This window comes from Mastigoproctus giganteus, chromosome 8 (assembly GCF_048544385.1).
Source record: "Mastigoproctus giganteus isolate SK-2022 chromosome 8, ASM4854438v1, whole genome shotgun sequence".
In the NCBI taxonomy this organism is placed as follows: domain Eukaryota; kingdom Metazoa; phylum Arthropoda; class Arachnida; order Uropygi; family Thelyphonidae; genus Mastigoproctus; species Mastigoproctus giganteus.
The window spans coordinates 85,528,652-85,549,988 of record NC_143582.1 but is presented as its reverse complement, the minus strand read 5'-3'; the positions used below and the strand labels follow the sequence as shown (position 1 = coordinate 85,549,988).

General features: G+C 35.9%; 1 protein-coding gene across 2 annotated transcripts in view; it reads right to left on the bottom strand.

The window, feature by feature from the left end:
• Nucleotides 1–21,337, bottom strand: part of LOC150081694 (vesicle-associated membrane protein 7-like) — an 81,388-nt gene that overhangs the window by 53,729 nt on the left and 6,322 nt on the right. For both annotated transcript variants that reach the window (XM_090379559.1, XM_090379558.1), the window contains exons 2-3: nucleotides 18,257–18,436; nucleotides 4,290–4,386 (exon numbers count right to left, since the gene is read on the bottom strand). In XM_090379559.1, coding sequence (XP_090235685.1) covers nucleotides 4,290–4,386; nucleotides 18,257–18,411 — 252 coding nt within the window. In that variant the 5' untranslated portion in view covers nucleotides 18,412–18,436. The remainder of the gene's footprint in view (nucleotides 1–4,289; nucleotides 4,387–18,256; nucleotides 18,437–21,337) is intronic.

Below are 21,337 nucleotides of genomic sequence, written 5' to 3'. Positions count from 1 at the left end.
TGTTGTAAAGAGGACATTTTGGTATCAAACTTGAAAAGAGTGGCTACAGAGAAAATTCTCCACCGAGGGTGGTTGCCTCCCACAGACTAAGAGCACACACAGTTTGCTATGTATAGCATGCCAACAAGTAATGTCAAATGACCTCTATATCAATGGAAATCACAAAAAGATGTTCCTTTTTAATAAAAGTAAAATTGGCAACAAATTCTAACTAGTGTTAAGAAATAGGAATGATCTGTTTGACAAAAACCATATTGACTATTACTTACTAAAGTGGCTCAAACATACAAGTTGACTTGAATTATTTTTTCAAGAATTTTACTGAGGCAGCGTGTAAAAGAGATTAGTCTGTAGCTATGAGGATTGGTACGGTTTATTTCAGGCTTCAGGAGACCAGGACAGTGGAGTAAGAGGAATTAGGATAATATTTTCTAGACATTTTCAGTTGTAAAAGACAGAGAAGAGCTCTGTCATCAAGATGTAGCATCACTTGATAAAGTTCATCTGGCTCTGCAGCACTACATGCACTGTTCAACAGGTCTGAAAAAGTTCGAAATATCTAAGGAGCTGGTTAGAAAAAGAAGCAGAGGACAGGAAGTTGATAGGGCACTATTCTGAATTGTTTTGAAACCTGAAGAATAAACCAACACCACTTAGATTTGAGAAAAAGTTTTGTCAAGGCAGTTACTATATCTAAAGAGTATAAAAAAAAAGTTCCTGCCATTCCAAAAGAGGACTGGACAGAGATGGGCAAGTTACTTTTTAAAAGTACCAAATTATTTGGTTGATAAAAGTTTCTCTGAGAGAAAAAAGTAACTTGTTAAGTTATTTTACAAAAGCAACTAAATTACTTTCAACTTTGTTTTTCATTAAATCTTATACCACCTTATATTGAACAAGTTTTTAAAATAAAGAATCATGTGAAATGAAAAACATTTATTCTACTGTGTTTGTAAAAATTTCTCAATTAACAAAATATTTATTAAACTTTTGAATAATAGCTGCATTTCAAAATTTGCAATTTTTTTTTATCTGCCTTGAAATAATGCCCCTACAGTACTGAACATTCTTTACATGGGTCAAAAATGACAACCTTTTATAAGGGCAAATGAATAAATATTTCATAACTAGAGATGTTTTGTGAAAACTTAAATTTGTTAAATAGTTAGTGAGTTCCATATTTTCATTTAATGGCTTGTTTCAAAATTAAAAAAAAAAAGAAAGAAAGCACATTCATAAGGCTATGTAAATTGCATGCATTGTCTAGGTGGTCAGTAAAAGTTCAATGACAATTTGTGTAAACTAATGCAAATATGATTCAAGAAGATTAAAATCTTTTGTAAATTGCATGGATAATGGCAAATAAAAATAAAAGAGAGCTTTTACTAATTTTAATTTCATATAAATACATAATGGAATTAAATATTTTACTTATAATGAAAAGGTGCAGCACTATTTGAAGGCATCTTAATTATAACTCCAGGATCTGTAATCTTGCAATTTTTTTTGACCCATTTTATTTCTCATTTTAATTTGGAGGGTATATGAATACACTGAATTTTTACATATATCAAATTGTAATGAAACCATTAATAAAAGAAAACTAAAGACTGATAGCTTGAGCAATGCACACCAAGCTGTTTTGCTTCAGGACCCAAGGTCATGGGGAAAGGGGGAACCCAAGCAATGCAATTATTTGGTGTGAATTAAAATAAGATCCAACAACTGATTATGATCAGAAATAAAGTGGGATGCTGCCTATTTAGAATTATATATATCAACCAAATAACCTGCAAATTGTGAAAATGGTCCTTCTGTGGTTGCTAGATCTATAAAAATAAAATAAAAGATAATGTAACCATTTTCAGAGAACAGAATCTGGATCAAAGATTTTCCTAAATATTTATAAATTGCTTTTTTATATTTATCTAAAAACTTCAATTTTACTGTAATGATAAAAATGAAATAAGAATAATTAAAAAAAAAATTATTTCCCAAGAATGGCTGAGATGAGACCTACATCTAACAATATAAATATTAGTCCATAGTGCTATCTGCTGCATGACCAGCCTTCTCAAAATAGATAACACTTTGGTAGGTTTAAAACCTATTTCATTACAGCTTGAAATGACAGTTTGTAAGACTCAACCAATTTATTATGCAGTAGGTATTTTTCCTACTGGATAATAAATCTAATAACCATTAATTAGTATTAGTATTAGTAACGGCCGTATGGTGCAAGAAAGCCTATGGCTTATGCTGCACCAGCCAAAAAAAAAAAAAAAAAAAAATCCGAACAAAACAATGATAAAAACAAAAATTAAATAAATAAATAAATAATAATAATTAATAAATAAATAAAAATAATAAAATGAAATTAAAAATTAAATAAAAAGGAAATTAATCCTATCATCCTATGCGCTTCCCTTACCCGAAAGTACTATCCAGATGACCTTTGAATTTCCCCAAACTGTCGGCCTCTACCACCCATGAAGGCAACTTATTCCAGTAATTTATAACTCGCTGGCTAAAATAAAACTTCCTGCAGTCCAATCTAAACATTTCCCCGCGTAACTTGAATTTATGTCCCCTAGTTCTAGCATCATTTATAATCTTGAAAATTTTGTCCTCATTCATTTTACTGATGCCTCTCAGAGCCTTAAACACCTCAATCAAATCTCCCCTAAGGTGTCTAGTTTCCAAACTCTGCAACCCACATATTCGAAGTCTTTCTTCATACGGACGCCCTTTTGCCGATCTCACCAGGCGAGTTACCCTTCTTTGCACCCTTTCAAGAAGCTCGATGTCTTTCTTTAGGTGCGGTCTCCATACTTGAACACAGTATTCCAAGTGTGGTCTAACATAGGCCTTATATAATGGGATTATCACGTCCCTATCTCTACTTGCAAAAGTTCGATAGATCATCGATAGGACACCATGGGCCTTCCTTGCAACCTGTTTACAATGCTCAGAGAATTTCATGTCTGACCGTATCGTAACACCCAAGTCCCTTTCCTCCAGTACTGGGTTTAGTTGAACTCCACCAAGTGAATAAGTTATTTTGGGATTACTGTTTCCCAGGTGTAATACCTTACACTTTGTTGGATTAAAGCACAGCTGCCATTTTTCTGACCATTCTTGAAGTCTATCTAGGTCTCTCTGAAGAAGCTCAGCTTGACAGTGATCATTAACTACTCTACCAATTTTAACATCATCTGCAAATTTAGACATCACGCCCTCTATCCCTTCATCAATGTCGTTTATGAAAATTAAAAACAACAGTGGTCCTAATACTGATCCTTGGGGAACCCCACTTCTTACAGCAACCCAATCTGAGGAATAGCCATTTATCACAACCCTCTGCCTCCTGCCCTGAAGCCATCCTTCTATCCATCTAAGGATTTTTCCAGTGATTCCAACCTGTTCCAGCTTATAAAGCAACCGCTCATGTGGGACTGAGTCAAAAGCTTTGCTGAAATCTAAATAAACAATGTCGAAATTATTCCCTAAATCCAGCTCGTGAGTGACCCTTTCGAAATAGCGAACCAGATTTGTTAAACATGATTTTCCCTTTACAAAACCATGCTGAGTATCCTTGAGAATTTCAATTCGATCCAAATGATCCTGAATTCCACCCTTGATCAATGCCTCCATGATTTTCCCTACTACTGAAGTCAGACTGACAGGTCGATAATTTCCCACTTCACTTTTAGAGCCACCCTTATGTATGGGAGATACATTTGCACTTTTCCAATCCAAGGGAATCTCCCCAGAGTCTAGTGATGCTCGCATAACCAGCCTCAGTGGTTCAATGCACTCGCTTGCCGCCTCTCTCAAGATTATAGGGTATATTCCATCAACTCCACTAATGGAATACTAACTAATGGAATCAACCAAATGGAATCAACTAATGGAATATAATAGCTATTTATGTAGCCATGAATGATATAAGGTTGTTTGAAAAACTTTGTACAATACTGAATGCTCCATCGACATAAATTGTTGTCACAGAATAAAGGAATTTTATATTGATTGCCCCCCCCCAAAAAAAACCTATTTTACTGTGTAGTCATTACAAATACAAAATTTTTTCCTTGAGTTTTTCAGATGCATATTTGTGAAATATGTCTAACTTTGGTAACACTAAACCATATATAACTATTTAATAATATATAATCTCTTATTTCTATAAGTGAACTGGTCTGAATCATAGACCATCCTGCAGATAAATAAAGCAAATAGAACAAAACAGAAGAAACTTTTTTTTTTATTTCTTTTTATGCACTCACCTCTTCTAGATACGCATATGGTATCCGTCGGCCATAATTAGATTTTGTTGTACATATGTAAATCAAACCATCTTCAACAACAACATGGTAGGTAAAGCTGAAACAAAGTTTATGAAATATGATACTATTTATCAAATTACCAGGTATAAATTAAAATGTTAATTGCAAAACTTATGTAAATAATGAAAAATGTTACGGTAAGATTATTATAATCTTTGTGGACTCATTGGGTGGCAGAGATCACAGTGTACTAATGTGAAATTTAATTAAAGACATAACTACTGTCTCAGGGTAAACAGAAAGGCTTTTGCAAGGATGACTACAGTGGTCTCACAGTTTTTAAATTCTATGAACTGGAAAAAAAAAAAACTGACGTTACCAACAGCAAATTATAAATGGAAAGCAGTCAGGGAAGTAATTATAGAAACTATTAGGCTTCTCATACCAATGAAGAAATACTGTTCAAGGCCTAAATAGAAGTCAGATGATCTAGTGAGACAAGTGACAGAAAAAAGTGCATGGGATACATATAAATTATCAGGTGATTCAGAAGCCTATAGTAGATATAAATTAGTCTGTAACCAAGTTACAAATGAGGTTAGGAAGCTAAAGCAGATTACAAGAAACCTCTAGCAAAGACATCTTTAACTACATTAACATTGGGTCATTCCATGTCAAGTGGCCTAGGGGTCCCTGCTCGACTATCTTCACTTTTGTTGAAAGTTGGTGTGGATGTTTAAACAGGTTTCAAATGAAGCTGGGCCAAAATTCAGTTGAAAATATAGTATGCACAACGGTGATGGAATTTTTTGAAGATGAAGAATTTAGTTGGATATGCCCTGGAAAGAAAGAAATTACATTTCCATTAGAAATGCAGATAGAATAAAAATGCAAATGCAAAAGTGAGTACTACTCAGAAAATTGAAAGAAATGTTTATAACTTATAGAGATAGAAATGTATCTGACATTGGATTTTCTAAATTTTGTGAACTTCAACCCAAGTGGTGTGTCACAGTTGGTGCACCAGGAACATATTCTGTATGTGTATGCATAATCCATCAAAATGTCAAGTTAATGCTAGCAGCAAGTCCTGTTGAATGTGATTAATAGGTTCTCACTGGTGAAACAGTCTGTGATTTGGAGTCAAATGATTGTGTGCTTCATCGGTGTGAAAAATGTCCAGGAATAGATGAATTAAAAAAGTTTCTAGAGAATATTGTTGAAAACAATGAACGAGAAGATATTATTGAAATCAAGCAATGGATACACACTGGACACAAAGCAATTAACAGAAGATTTTATTGAAGAGTTGAGTACAAAGATATTTAACCTTTCCTGTCATCACTATTTGAAGTCAACAAAGGAAAGCCTAATGATAGGAGAATTGGTCATCTTGATGGATTTTGCAGAAAATTATTCATTTGTTATGCAAGATACTGTTCAAGGGTTCCACTGGGAGAATGGCCAGGCTACATTGCATTCATTTGTCATTTATTACAAGGATGTTGAACTTCAGAATATAAAAGTTACTGCATAATCAGTGACTGCCTTCGACATAACAATTGCAGTGCATTTTTTCTAACCAACTTAATTGAATATTTGAAGAGTTTCATGACAGAAATCAGGCACACTTACTACTTCAGTGATGGTTCTGCAGCTCAATACAAGAATTTCAAGAATTTTATTAACTTGTGTCATCATCAGAAGGATTCTGATATCAGTGCTGAATGAAATTTCTTTGGCACTAGCCATGGCAAGTCACCATGTGATGGAATTGGTAGAACAATAAAATGATTGGCAGCAGGTGCAAGTCTTCAACACACAATTGAAAACCAAATTCTGACACCAAGAAACATATTTGAACTTTGTGACAAGCATGTGACTGGAATTAAGTTCTTTTTGTTTCTAAAGAGGAAAGTGAGCAAGTAAGGCCATTTCTAGAGAAAAGATTCATAGATGGTCGTACTAATGCTGGAACAAGAGAAAAATCATCACTTCATTCTATTGATGCAAGACATTCATGTTTGCAGAGTATCAAATGACAAACCATCATTTGTAGCTCATGTAGATCAAACTATTGAAACCAATATTCAATATATGCCAATTATTAATTTATAACCTGGCCAATACTTTGCCTGTATTTATGACAATAATTGGTGGATTGAAAATATTTGTGAAATTTCATTTGAAGAACATGGATGTATTGGTAAATTTCATGCATCCTCATGGAGCAGCTTGCTCATTTCACAGCCCTGCTAGACAAGATGTTTGCTGGATTCCTGAACAACAAATTATTTCCAATCTTTCAGCTCCAAAAACAACAACGAGACGACAATATAGCTTGCCTGAATTAGTAATATCAACCATCAATGAAAAATTACAGTCCATTAGCATTAGTAGAGGCATATGATGCAAGAAAGTAAGGTTATGCAGCATCAGCCAAAAAAAAAAAAAAACAGCATCCATTTCACCCATCGCTCCAAATGTTTAAGTTTTGCCTTGAATCTATTTAAGCTATCAACTTCTATGACAGATGGAAGTTTGTTCCAGCAATCAACTGCCCGCTGGCTAAAGCAAACTTCAGCACATCTATTCTACGACCCTCTTTCCTCAATTTGAATTTATGCCCTCTCAGGTGATTATTCTGAGCAAGAGGAAGAATCCCATCAGTATTGAGCATGCTCAAACCATTCAAGGCTTCATACACCTCAATCAGACACTGTAATTTGCAAAACTTAAGCCTTTCTTCATAAGAGCAACCCTTTGTTCCATTCACTAATCTTGTTGCCCTTCTCTGAACTCGTTCCAACAGCTCTACATCCTTCTTAAAATGAGGCCGCCAGACCTGTATACAGTACTCAAGGTGTGACCTGACCACTGCCTTATACAAGTGGATAATCACCTCCTTATCCCTGCTAGAAAAATTCCTGTGTATCATTGACAAGACACTGAGCTAAACTTGCAGACTATCTGCACTGCTCAGAAAACTTCATATCTGCCTGCACAATTACTCTCAGGTCCTTTTTGTTCTCTACAACTGTCAGTGTAGTACCACAGAGTTGATACATTACTCCGGGGTTACTGCTTCCCCATATGTAGTACTTTACATTTGTCAAGGTTAAACTTAATTTGCCACCTTTCAGTCTATCTGCTCAACTTTTCTAGATCCTGTTACAGGAGCGTACTGTAATTAATATCCTTAACACCCCTGCCAACCTTCGTATCATCTGCAAACTTGGACATTAAGCCTGATATACCATTATCAATACCATTTATAAATTCAGAAAACAACAATGGAACAAACAGTGAACAATGAGGGACTCCACTAATAACATTAGTCCATGATGAGCAGTGTCCATTGATTACCACTATTTGTCTTCTCCCACTCAACCATCCCTTTATCCATAGCAGCAATTTGCCTCCAATGACACACTGCTCCAATCTGTTCAGCAGTCTTCCATGTGGAACAGTGTCAAAAGTATCCAATCATAGTATCCAATCAAATTGGTCAGGCAAGACTTTCCCTTAAGAAAACCATGCTGTGTCCAAGCTATAACTGAAGTCTTGTCTAGATGATCCTGCAGTGGTTCTTTAACCAGTGCCTCCATTAATTTTCCAAGAACAGAAGTTAAACTAATAGGTCTATAATTACTTGTGTTGCCCTTTGATACTCTTTGTGAATTGGGGTCACATTTGCACATCTCCAGTACATGGGTACCTCCCCTGAGTCCAAAGAAGCTCTCATAATAATGGCTAAGGGTGTGCTTACTTCCTTTGCTGCCTTCTTTAATAAAACTGGATAGATCTCGTCCACCCCGGGTGGCTTTTTTATGTTTATCTTCAACTATCTCTCCTCCACCTTCCTCTCAGTTATTACAAAATCATCTGGCTCACTGTCACAGTTTAACTCAACTCTGGCATTCCCCACCCTGAATAACTCCTCATGGGTGAATTTAGATGCAAAATATTCATTTAGTTTGTTAGCTACCTGAGCAGGATCATCAACAGTTGAACCATCAATATCCAGTGGACCAATCTGATTCATCCCTTTCCTTCTAGAGTTTACATAGATAAAGAACTGTTGTTTTTCTTTGCATCCTTTGCCAAGGATTTCTCATAATCTGCCTTTGCCTGCCTAATCTCCTTTGTGACATGGTTACAGACCAGCTTATATCTATCATAGGCTTCCATATCACCAATTAATTTATATGTATCCCATACATTTTTCTTCTCTGCCATACGTCTCATTAGTTTATCTGATATCCATTTATGCCTAAACCTCTAACAATATTTTTTAGTTGGTATGTAAAGTCTAGTAGCTTCCAAGATAAATTCTTTGAATGTTTCCCATTTTGAATTTGCTGTTGGTAACATCACCAGTTGGTCCCACTGTATAGAATTTAAATACTGTCTCAAACCACCGTAGTCGCCTTTACGAAAGTAAAAATCCTTCCCTTTACCCCTGATGGTAGTTACCTCTTTGAGTAAATCCCACTTCAGCACACTGTGATGAAGTGGGATTTACTTCATCACAGTGTTCCTTCATGCATTAAGAATCTCCTGCAGATTCTTAATGCATGAAGAATCACTACTGGTAATCAAATCAAGAGTATTACTTCCTCTAGTTGCCTCCTAAACACGCTGATGTAGAAAACAATCATCCAATAAATCCACAAAAGCTTTTGCTAGTGTGTGAGTGACCAACCCACAAATTCAAGTCTATATCTGGGAAATTAAAATCCACCATTATAAGACTCTCTGATTTACTGGCCCACTATTTCCCTGTACAGTTTCTTATTATACTCAGAGTCATTAGGCCTGTAATGCACTCCTACTCTCAATTTTGATCTCCCAATGCTTATGTCACATCAAACTGACTCAACACTGCACTGTCCAGCTATGTCAACTGGCTTCACTTCCTTGGATTGTGTTTCTTAACTAATAGCATAACCCCTCCTCCCTTCCTAAACATTGTACTTTCCAAATTCCAGTCCTGCATTTCTTATTTCTGTGTGACACCACGTCTCTGATATCCCAACAATATCTGCCTTTGATGTTTTGATCAATACCCCAAATTCATCCAATTTATTTACCAAACTCCTAGCATTGGTGTACATGAAAGTATACATGCACCTGTTCCTATTCTTAGCTACCCTAACACAACCCATGTGTTTACTTGTACCGCAATGACTCCAAGCAGGCTCTGAAATAACCTGCATCTTGTTTTGCAGGCTGCTGCTCATTCCAATAGAAGCAGTGCAAGAATCACTTTCACCTCTGCCAGTGGCTACTGTTAATCTATTAGTCCTTGTATCCCCCAAGCTAGCAGTTTTCCAACTCACCTAACACTGCCTCGATAGCATCAGCAAATATTCTTGCACCCTTTCTATTTAAGTGTATCCCATCCCTGTAGAAGCAGTCTCTCCTGTTAACAAGTACAGACCAGGCTGAAAAAAATTCTACCCCTTGAGCAATCTTTCCAGGGCCGAATTGATTGACAAGGCTCTCATCATATACTCCCTCCTATCGTGTCTGTGCGGAATTGCAAACACTTTCAAATTCAACCCTAATTTGCAGCTTTTTTATTACAAAGCAGTGATTCAATATCTTCACACTCACTTGCTTATTTCAAATTGTATTGTGTTTTAACTATATATATATATATATATATATATATATATATATATATATATTAAGTGCAATAGCATCATTAATACACAGCCATTTCTGAATTAACAGAATATTTTTAAGGTGGCATCATTTTAAGTTATATCTCATATTGTGAATACCTTCACAACGAGTTGCCATGATATTGCACTACTTCGAATAAGAAACGCTTCACCTAAGGAGAAGACTAATGTTACTTATTCTCAGATAGGTACCAACCACCACCCCGACGGCACCGTTTCAGGACTATTTGGCCCTTCTTCGGTGGGTGGGTGGGTAGGTAACCAAGTGATGCAATGATGGCAAAACAGTTATGAAGTATAACTCCACAATATGAGAGATGCCTGGTGGTATATAGTGTATTTAGACTAAGATGCATTTAGGGCTAAAGCCTCAAGCTGCGAGCAAATTTAGACTATGTATCTATTAAGTGCAATAGCATCATTAATACACAGCCATTTCTGAATTAACAGAATATTTATAAGGTGGCATCATTTTAAGTTATATCTCATATTGTGAATACCTTCACAACGAGTTGCCATGATATTGCACTACTTTGATTGTGTTTTAAATAAAATGTTGTTGCAGTTATAACTTCTTTCTGGCTTAGAAACATAGAACATCATCTTTATGCTTGGAACCTTGAATAAAGACCACTTCTCAGGCTTGGGAACTTGCACTAAAGAAATCCATGCAATTTCTTTTCTTGCCACTTGCACACCCACTGTAAAAAATACAGACCTTTTTGTGCATTGGCAATATATTCTTTCTCCTTAATCCAAATGGCAGAGTAATTGCAGAAAATTTCACTCTCGTAAATGCAATAGTTCTGTCCTTATTGAGATCGAAACTTCATCATCAAATAAGTATGCAAATATTATTTGGAAAATATAAAATGTTTAAGGGCATTTTTTAGGCTTTAAATAGTAAAACACAAAACTGAAAAACCATGATTCTTGTTGCTTAAAACCTGCTCTTTCCAATGGTGGCAAAAACGAGAAGGTTTTGTGCCAGTTTTAGACCAGATTGTAAAAAAAATTTGAGTCATTTTGAGTCTGGATACCAAAAGTTTTGCATTCTCTGCTAAAAGTTGTGCAACAGTAACACTTAAAATTTTGAAAATTTTTGTGATTTGCTTTGCGTAACACAAGTGTTACGCAAAGGTGCTGGTGCCTTAAGCATACTATATTTTGAACTGAATTTTTGCACAGCTTATTTGAAAACCTGTTTAAACATCTACACCAAGTTTCAACAAAACTGAAGGTAGTTGAGCAGGGACCATCTTCAAAATTAGGCTATTGACATCACCCCATTATAAGGAAGGGGTTGCATCACTTTGGTCCACTATGGATGTAGATGGACTGTTGATGACCCTGCTCAGGTTACTGACAAATTGAATACTTATTTTGCATCTAAATTCACAGATGAGGAAATTCTTTAGAGAAGAGGATGCCAGAAGTTTATCAAATTCCAATGGGCAGCTAAATGACTTTGTGATAACTGAAAGGTAAGTAGAAGAGGAATTGAAGCTGAACATAAAAATGGCACCTGGGGTGAATGGGATCTATCCAATATTAAGAGAGGCAGCATAGGAGGTAAGCAGACTTTTAGGATGAGAGCATCCTTGGATTCGGGGGAGATCCCTATGGACTGAAATGTGCAAATGAATCTCCAATTCATAAAGGGGGATCAAAAAGTGATGCGTAATTACAGACATGTTAGCTTAACAACTGTTTGAGGGAAAATAATGGAGTCACTGGTTAAAGCTGGTAATGCATGACCATCTGGACAGGAACACAATTATACTGCAGTCACATGGATTAGTTAAGGGTCCTCTTCTCTAACCAATCTGATAGGTTACTATAATACAGTGACCAAGGAACTGGATGCAAAAAAGAATTCTGATATCATATACTTGGGCTTCAGAAAATGGGGGCTCTAGCACAATGTATACACTTTACAAACACACCTCTTAAAATCATTCATTTTCCTAAAATTGTTTGACCCTTAAAATCGTTAATTTTTCTTAAAATAATCTACAAAAATTAAAATTATTTAAGAAAATAATATAGGTTTAAGCAAAAAATGACTAAAAAGTGTCCCTTTTGAATAATACTTGTACACAGACTGACAGGTCGATAATTTCCAACTTCACTTTTGAGCCACCCTTATGTATGGGAGATACATTTGCACTTTTCCAATCCAAGGGAATCCCGCTAGAGTCTAGTGATGCTCGCATAATTAACCTCAATGGTTCAATGCACTCGCTTGCCGCCTCTCTTAAGATTATAGGGTATCTATTCCATCAACTCCAGGAGCCTTACTGGTCTGTAGGCTCGAAAGTTTTTTTCATTAAATAACCTTGCGAAATTTCAATATCATTAATTACATATTTTTTAACTTTGCTCCCACAATTTCCCATTGCCACAAAAGGCTTTTCATTTGTAAATATTGATGCAAAATAACTGTTGAGTTTATCTGCAACAGCAGCTGGTGTATTTATTACATCCCCTTTCCCTTACGTAAAGGTCCGATCTCGTTTATCCTGCTCTTCTTGGCATTTATATATGTGAAGAATTCTTTATCCCCCCCCTCTTTGCTCTGTTTGCTAGTGATTTCTCATAAACTGCCTTTGCCTGTCGAACCTTTTCTGTGGCTCTATTACACATCACCTTGTAGCTGTTATAGGCTTCAGTACTTTTTATTGCTCTGTAACCTTTCCATACCACCTTTTTCTGCTCAAGTAATGCGGCAACTTCACTATTCATCCAACTTGGAACCCTTCTCGTGGAGTATTTTTTTAATGGTATATACGCATTCAAGGCATCTGTGATTAATGTTTTAAAAGTGTACCACAGTTCAATTGTATTCATTCTCTGTGCGATATCTACTTAGTTAATAGAGGCCATGTAGTACCTTAAGGCATCGTAATTTCCTTTTCTGAAATTAAAACCCATTCCTTTGCCTTTAACTACTGCTACCTCTCTCGTCATCATCCACCGTAGAACTCCGTGATCACTTCCTGCTACTGGTTCCTCTACTGTCAGCCCTGTTATGTCATCTGATTCGTGTGTGATGATGAGGTCTAGGATATTCTTTTCTCTAGTACTTTCCCTGACATGTTGATACAAATAACAGTCATTTAGTTGATTTAAAAATTTTGTTCCCCATGTCGAGTTTCCTTCCCATTTACTCCAATCAATTAGAGGCAAATTGAAATCACCCATAAGGCATTGACGCTTACTTGCCCATTCCATTTGCATGTAGAGGCTTTTGTCATAATCTTCACAATCATCTGGTCTGTAGATTACTCCTACTTGCATTATACCTTTGTTTCCAACTATCTCACATCATACAGACTCTATACTAGCATGTGAAATGTCTGAATCCGGGAAAGCTATCGTCACACTCAGGCTGCTTCTGATAAGAAGCATTACTCCACCACCCCTTCTATCTAACCTATCCTTCCTAAATACATTATACAAGCTGTACTGAAACTCATCATCCCCAATTTCTGGGTGGCACCACGTCTCTGTAAGCCCTATTATGTCCGCGTTACTTGTTTTAACCAGCAGTTCGAATTCGCTCATTTTATTGATAACACTTCTTATATATTTGTTTAATTTTTATTTTATTATAATCTTCAATATTTTATGTGTTATTTCTTTGTTGAATCTATCTGGTAAAAATACTTTAAATTCATTTATGTGAACAAATTACCTTATCTTTTTTCTGTTTTTTATTTCAAATTTTTTAACCGGAAAATGCACATTAAGATCTGTCTTGTAATTTTTTGAATGGGATAGAATGTAATTGCCCAATATTTTGTAGTCATTTTATTAGTTTCATTTATAGAAATAAAATATTTTCAATTACTCAAGGGAAAAAAAAAAAAAAAAAAAAAAAATTGTTTTTATAAATGGAATAAAATTCTGCAAGACATGTAAACAAGAAAAAAAAATGAAAGTGAATTTAATATATCTCACCCATATTGTAGAGATTGTAATAAAGTATACAAAAAAAAAGAATATTATAAATCTAAAACATCACTTAAAAACAAAAGTTACTTTATGTGAAAAAGAAGTTGCAAAAAAATAATTGGAGAAATACAGAAATACATATTTACATGTAAGAAGTCTTATGGAAAAATATCAAAAACAAAAAAACTGTTTCAGAATTTCCAAAAGGTAGTAGTAGTGATATGTGATGCAAGAAAGCAAGCGTATGAGCTTATGCAGCATCAGCCAAAAATTAAAAAAAAAAAAAAATTTACAAAACAATTCCCTCTAAATGTTTGTCCAGTTCCTCACTAAATTTATTTAACCTATCAACTTCCACAATGGCAGATGGAAGTTTGTTCCAGCAATTAACCACCCGCTGACTAAAGGCAAATTTCCGCACATCTATCTTTCCTCAATTGGAATTTATGCCCCCTTAGGTTCGTAATCTGAACAAGTGGAAGAATTCAATCAGAATTCAGCATGCTCAACCCATTCAAGGCCTTATACATCTCAATCAGATCACCTAATCTCCAGCTGCTGTAATTTGCAGAATTTAAGCCTCTCTTGGTAAGAGGATCCTTTCATTCCCCTCACAAATCTTGTTGCCCTTCTCTGTACACATTCAAGCAAATCTACATCCTTCCTAAAATGAGGCCTCCAGACCTGTATGCAGTACTCAAGGCGTGGCATGACCATTGCCTTATACAGAGGGACAATCACCTCCTTTTCTCTGCTAGCAAAATTCCTATACCTATATATCATTGACAAAACCCCGTGGCCTGCCCTGGCAGCCTGTCTGCATTGCTCAGAAAACTTCATATCTGATATGAAGGTTGAAAGATAAAATATGTAAAAGAATATGGGCAAAAAATTGTCTCATCGCAAGTATAATTAATTTATGGATTGTGAATGAAAGTTTATATATTAAGCACAGAAAATCGGAATTACACAGAGCAAATTTTCTATAAAAATATGAAAAAAAATGAATTAATTTTTTTTTAAATATAAGAAAAAAAATTTATTCATTTTATCCATAAAAAAGTTGAAAAAACCAACTGTAAGTAATTAATTTTTATTAAAAAAATTTTTTTAATAAATGAGTACTCATTACTTGTTCCATATGCCACATTTTTTTGACCTTCTGTCTTAGATCTGTGTACTTCCTGACCTTTTCATCAGATTTTCTGTAGGTGGCTGCTCTTGGGCAATGCTATGTCAAGTAGGTAGCCATTTCTTTCTGTTGATGAGGATCATGTCTAGTCCATTGTGCAGGATCGTTTTGTCCATTATTATGGCACAGTGCCAGTATAGTTTGGGGGTAGGGGTCTCTAGTATGGTCTGGGGTTCGTACTTTTAATATGATACACTTTCTTTGATCAATTGATATTTTTGCTAGTTTCTGATTTATTATCCTGGCAACATGGTTGTGTCAATGAGTATACTCTGTCTGGTATACCACCTTGCTTCCCGTGGTGACGTGCTGGATTGTTTCTGGGGCTAGATGGCATCATTGATGTGTTATCTGTCACTACACAGTCCTTGGCATTATATTTCCTGTAGTATTCATGGTGAGCATGAATACTTGTCTCTGAGAAGAGCCTAGCACTCATGGGACATGTGTTGGAAGCCATCTTATCTATGCAATCTTGAAGGTCATTGTAGTGTCTGCCGTGGAGTGTCTTTTTTGCCCATCTTTCTGTCAGTGAGTGGGGTCTCCTTGTTGAGGGGCGTGTGCACTGTTTGTCTAAATCTTCCTTATTGGCTTGGTAGATTGGCACTGAGTTTTCATGAAAGTAATCCCTTGGGTTCTTAATCTCCTTCTGTTCAATGATGTCTGTCAAACCCCTCCCACCTTCTTTCTGGGCTATGGAGAACCTCTTGATGACCAATTTTAGGTGGTGCTGGTAGCACTTGGTCATCACTATTCTGGTCAATCAAAATCTCCTCCAGCTCAGCGAGGAAAGATAGTTGTCGAATACATGTGGGGAAATTCACCTTTAGCCAGTGGATGGTTGACAGTTGGAACAAACTTCCATCTGTTGTAGTGGAGGTCAGCAACTTAAATAAGTTCAAGGCAGAACTGGACAAACATTTGGAGTGAATGGATGGGAAGGGTGTTTTTTTTGGCTGTTGCTATATAAGCTTGCTTTCTTGCGTCATAAGCCCTGCTAATGCTGAAAATCAGCCAGCTATGGAGCACACGCTCTTGAAGGCTTTGCAGTAGTCAATGCAGGCTGTGTAGAGGTTGCAGTGCTTCTTGTAGGGTTGCTCCATAACTGCCACATCAATGGTCAATTGCTCCTTACATCCCCTCTGCTGCTCAGCAATGATGTTCTTGCTCTCCAAGTGGTCTATATCTTCTTAATTATGCAGCTGTTCAGGTTCTTGTACACTGTTGGGAGACAAGTAATCAGTCTGTACTTCGCAACATTTGTGGTGTCTTTGTCCTTAGCCTTCAAATAAGTGATTCCTTGAATCACTTTGACAACAAGCTGAAAAATCTCAAAGCAAAATGTAAAGAGAATGTGAATAGTCTGGAATATAGAAGAGCTCGTGAATGTAGTGTGGATATAGAAGAGAAAGTGAATAAGATTACTTAAGTACCTGCTGACACAGCAGATACTTCACACTATTCATCCACTTGTAAAAAACAGATGTGTACATTATTTGCCATCTATAGGAAAATGTACGAAGATGGAAAAAATTCTTGGTGCAATGGTACAATAGGGCCCATGGGTCATAAAGAGATACCCATGATTTAAAGGAGTAAAAAGACTGGAGAAAATCATAGGAAATAAATTTAATTGGAGGGTAATTTCATATGAGATGATGATTCATAAAAGACGGAATATCTGTATAATTTTAGTTGGCAAGAGGAACATTTCAAATTCCATACTAAGAAACTTTGTGAAGAGTACTGAATAAGTTTAAGTCTAACCATCACTTAATTTTTGCATTTTTTTTTTTTTTTACATAAGGTGGGCTCAATAGAAATGAATTTTTCATTTCACTTTATTTGAAATCAGTATTAAAAATGGCAGAAGGATATATATAAAAAAAAAAAAAGTTCTTGTTTATACTCCAGCACGACCACCAAGTCACTGAGTGGAGTTAACAATAAATCATCAATACAAAAATTAATCGTATTTAGCAGTCATGGGCTTGAATCCCAGTCCACTCGAAGAGCGTGTGCTATTTCACTCTCTCTCATGACCACTCAGATATGTCTCGATATACCCAAAACCCAGGAATTTGAACACATAGCAATCCTAGGCTCCAGGATTAATTGTGATCACTCTTGATTTGGGATGTGAATAAGAGTTTACAATACTGTATGTGGTTCAAATGATTCATCTGAAATAGGATTCAAATTCATGATGACACGACCTTCACGGACAAAGCTAATAGTCTAATTTGAAAGTGTTTCACATTCTGATCACTGCAACCACCACTTCATCCACTACCTCCATTCTGATACATGGTCGTCACCTGTCTGGAATTACACCTAACTCCCCGGTCAGTCATTTCAAATTTCTTTATTAGTTTTCGAAGCCCCACTGACTTCAAAAGGTCCTTTACACAAACCTTTTAAGTTTCTGATATTCACGTACTGCTGCACTAGCATTACCATTATTCTGGTAGAACAGTTTCACTAAAAGAGCATGTTCCTTTTTTTTTTGTAAGAGCCATAATGGTTATTGACAGTGGCATTGGCCTTTATCTAACAGAACTTGGTATTAACAGAACGGATGCCATTTGTGGAAGTATCGTGTCTTGAAGTAAATGGAAACTTTTACATATGTGCAGCACTGTTTCCCCCTGGTGGCAGAAATTTGAACTAATGTTTTTCCTCTACAAATGAATTTTCAAAATAGTCTAATTTAAGCATAATATAATCCTCACATTCCAGGACATGTGCTTGCATACATAGAAGATTGTGCATTTCTCTTAAAATTTCAGAAATGCAATACATCACAAATGGTACACAATAATGGTGAAATGGTTGGCTCCTTCACCACAAAAATGCAACATGTCATAAAAAGAATATTTTCAAAAGAGATAATCAGTGGCAGATACGATGAAACAAATGTTTATTTATTTATTTATTTTTTTTTTTTGCAACATTGGGTGAATTTTTTGATAAAATCTTGTGTGTGCATGTGTGTTAACTATACTATGATCAATTTAAAATTCTGAAAATTTAAAGAAAATTCTAATATTATAAAGTGTTATTTTCCTCAAACATACCAAGTACTTTTGAAAACTCATATACTAAGAAAAAAAAATTATCCAACTAACTCATTGTTAGTGTAACTGGTCTTTGTGTTCCTGTCTGTAGGAATTTTTGGCAGTATAGACAATGTCTCTGTTTCAAATTCACCAGAAATTCTTCCATTGCTGACAAGAATAGTATCCCCTCTTGATATTGCGCTATATAAAATACCTTGCATCATGGGCAGTTTTCATAAACAATTTTCTCTGTTAAAGAAAGAAAAAGATTAGAAATACAGAAACATGTAATCATTACAGCTGCAGTATAAGCATTAAATTATACAGGAGGATCAATATAAACTTTACAGACACAGGTAAATGATTTAATTCTGTGAGATACATAATGAAAGATCTGAAGACTGAAACTGCAATTTTCAATTGGCATAGGCACAATAAAGAAGGTTGAGAAGCTGCACCATAATGACCTCTTTCAAAGCAAGAAATGCCTCAGAGGAGTGCTTCTATGATTGGGTTCATCAATAGCAAAAGTGTATACGGCAATACCTCGCTTAGCATGGCTTCAAACAGCATGGGTTTCACTATAACGCGGTTTTCAATTAAGTTTGTATTAGTATCGGGTTTCATAATAGTCATACATTTTATTGCTTTATGACTATGTTCCATTGCCCCAAAAGCTCCTGTTTGTTTATGTTTTGTTATCTTAACTTATAAATTTATTAGTTTTCAGAGGAAGCAATAAACTTTGACTAAATTTAAGTCGAAAATTTACACTAATAGCCTAGACATGTACTCTACATTGTCATAGCCTAGGTACGCGTACATATATGCTGCGGTGCCAACTATATTGTCTCACGTGCACATGGGCCAATCCTCAGGCAGTCAGTGGCAATGTGTAACAGTGTTCCATCCTGACGAAACAAGGTGATAGCTTTTCAAACTTTATTTCACAACTTATTTTTTACCCCTTTAAATATGAACCAATGAGTCAAAAAAGGAAAAGTAATGAAAGCGGTGGAGCTACTAAACGTAAATGGCTTACATTAGAAAAAAAACTTGATATTATCAAGTGCGATGAAGGTGGTGCATCATATGATAAAATTGTGCAGGAAAATGGAATGAATGAAGCATCAGTGTGAACGATTATTTGAAAGAAGGATCAGGTTAAAGAGCAGAGAATTTCTACATCTTACATGATGAAAGTGATAACTAAGCAAAGAAGTTCGCTATTGATTAATACAGAACGTCTTTTATTAATATGGAGAGAAGATTGTAATAAAAAGAGAATTCCTTTGAGTCAAAACATCATTCAAGCGAAAGCTATGAGCCTTTATAACGCACTCAAGGAAAAAGAAGAAAATGAAGGGGAGGAGACTAAAGAAATATTTACAGCCAGTTGTAGTTGATTTTTTCCCCAATTTAAAAACTGCATTGGGCTTCACAATGTTTGTATCTTAGGTGAAAGTGCAAACAAAGTTGCTGCTGCAAGATTTCCTAGTGAATTGAAAGACATCATTGAAGAAGGTGACTACAAGGACGAACAAATTTTCAACGTCGACAAAACTGGACTGTTCTGAAAAAATATGCCCTCATGAACTTTTTTTTAGCTGAAAATGAAAAGGCCCAACCTGGATATAAAGCATCAAAAGATCATTTAATACTTTTATTGGGTGGAAACTCATCTGGGGATTTTATATTGAAGCCTCTACTCATGTTCAGAGCAGAAAACCCAAGATCTCTAAAGGGTTGCGTAAAAAGCACATTGTCTGTAATTTGGCGATCCAATGAGAAAGCATGGGTTACAAGAGAACTGTTTACAGAATGGTTCACAAACTATTTTTGACTGACAGTTGAACGTTACTACAAAGATGAAGGGATGGAGTTCAAAATTTTGATGCTTTTAGACAATGCACCAGGCCATCCACTGAAATTTCTGATCTGAATGAAAATATAAAAATATGCTTTCTTCACCTAACACATTGCTTCTCAAACTTTTTTGGATCACTGCAACCCCCCCCCCCTAAAAACAAGCCCTCATCAGGGCTTTTTTTAGCCCACCAATATAAAGTGAAGCTAAATAACTGAAATGGTTATACTCAGGATTACTAACAGTCCCACCATCATGAAGGTGCGATATAGAGGTCTGACTGTGTGTGGTGGGGGGGGGGGTCAAAAATGATTTGCATTCACCCAGAAGTAGTTGTGATAGGTTTAAATAAACCTATGTATTAATTTTACAAAACAGTCACCAGAAAAAAAATTACATATTTTTTGCCACCTCTCAATACACTTCTGCAAGTGTTTTGTAGGAATCCTCCTACCATTCTTCAAACTACAACTAGGCAGCAAAGTGTTTTCCACAAAGGACTTCAGGGCAAGAAAGAGGAAGAAACTTGAGGGTGAAAGGTTATGGGAATAAGCAGCATGTGGCAATATTTCAAACCCACATTTGTGGGCACATCTCACTGCAGCATACAAAGAATGCACGGGGGTATTATGGTGGAACAGGTGGACACTTTGACAGCTTGCCCCATTTTTTTTTATTTTATAGCAGCACACAGCTTAATGAGGAGGTAAGAATAATATTTTTCCATCACCATAGAGCCATTTTGAAGGTAATCTTCTGAAATTACACCAACAGATTACCTTCAAAAATCCCCAAGAAATGTCATCAGTTTTTTGTCAGCTGATCCCCAAAAAAATTGACAGCATTACCTTGGCTGCACTTGGTTGTACCTTTGCCTTTCTACGAGGTGGTGATTCTGCACGCTTCCATTATTTTGACATTTGTTTAGTTTCGGGATCACAGTGATGGATCCAAGTTTCATTTATAGTGACTAGCCACGAAAAAAAACTCCTCTTGCTTTTCCTAGCACACCAACAACATTTCATGTGCATATTGTGCCCTTTCCTTCTTCTGATAAAGGGTCAAAAGTCTGGGAATCCATCTAGTAGACACTTCACTCATGTGCAACTGTTGATGGATGTGTTCTCCACAAACTATACTAATTTGAATTCTGCAGCTAGTTCTATGATGCTAATATAGCAATCTTCAAGAATTAATGACTTAACTTTTGCAATACTCTTCTGCTACACTGGTTGCTGGGTCTTTGGGATTTCTTCATCATGCACTAAGGTTCTTCCACATTT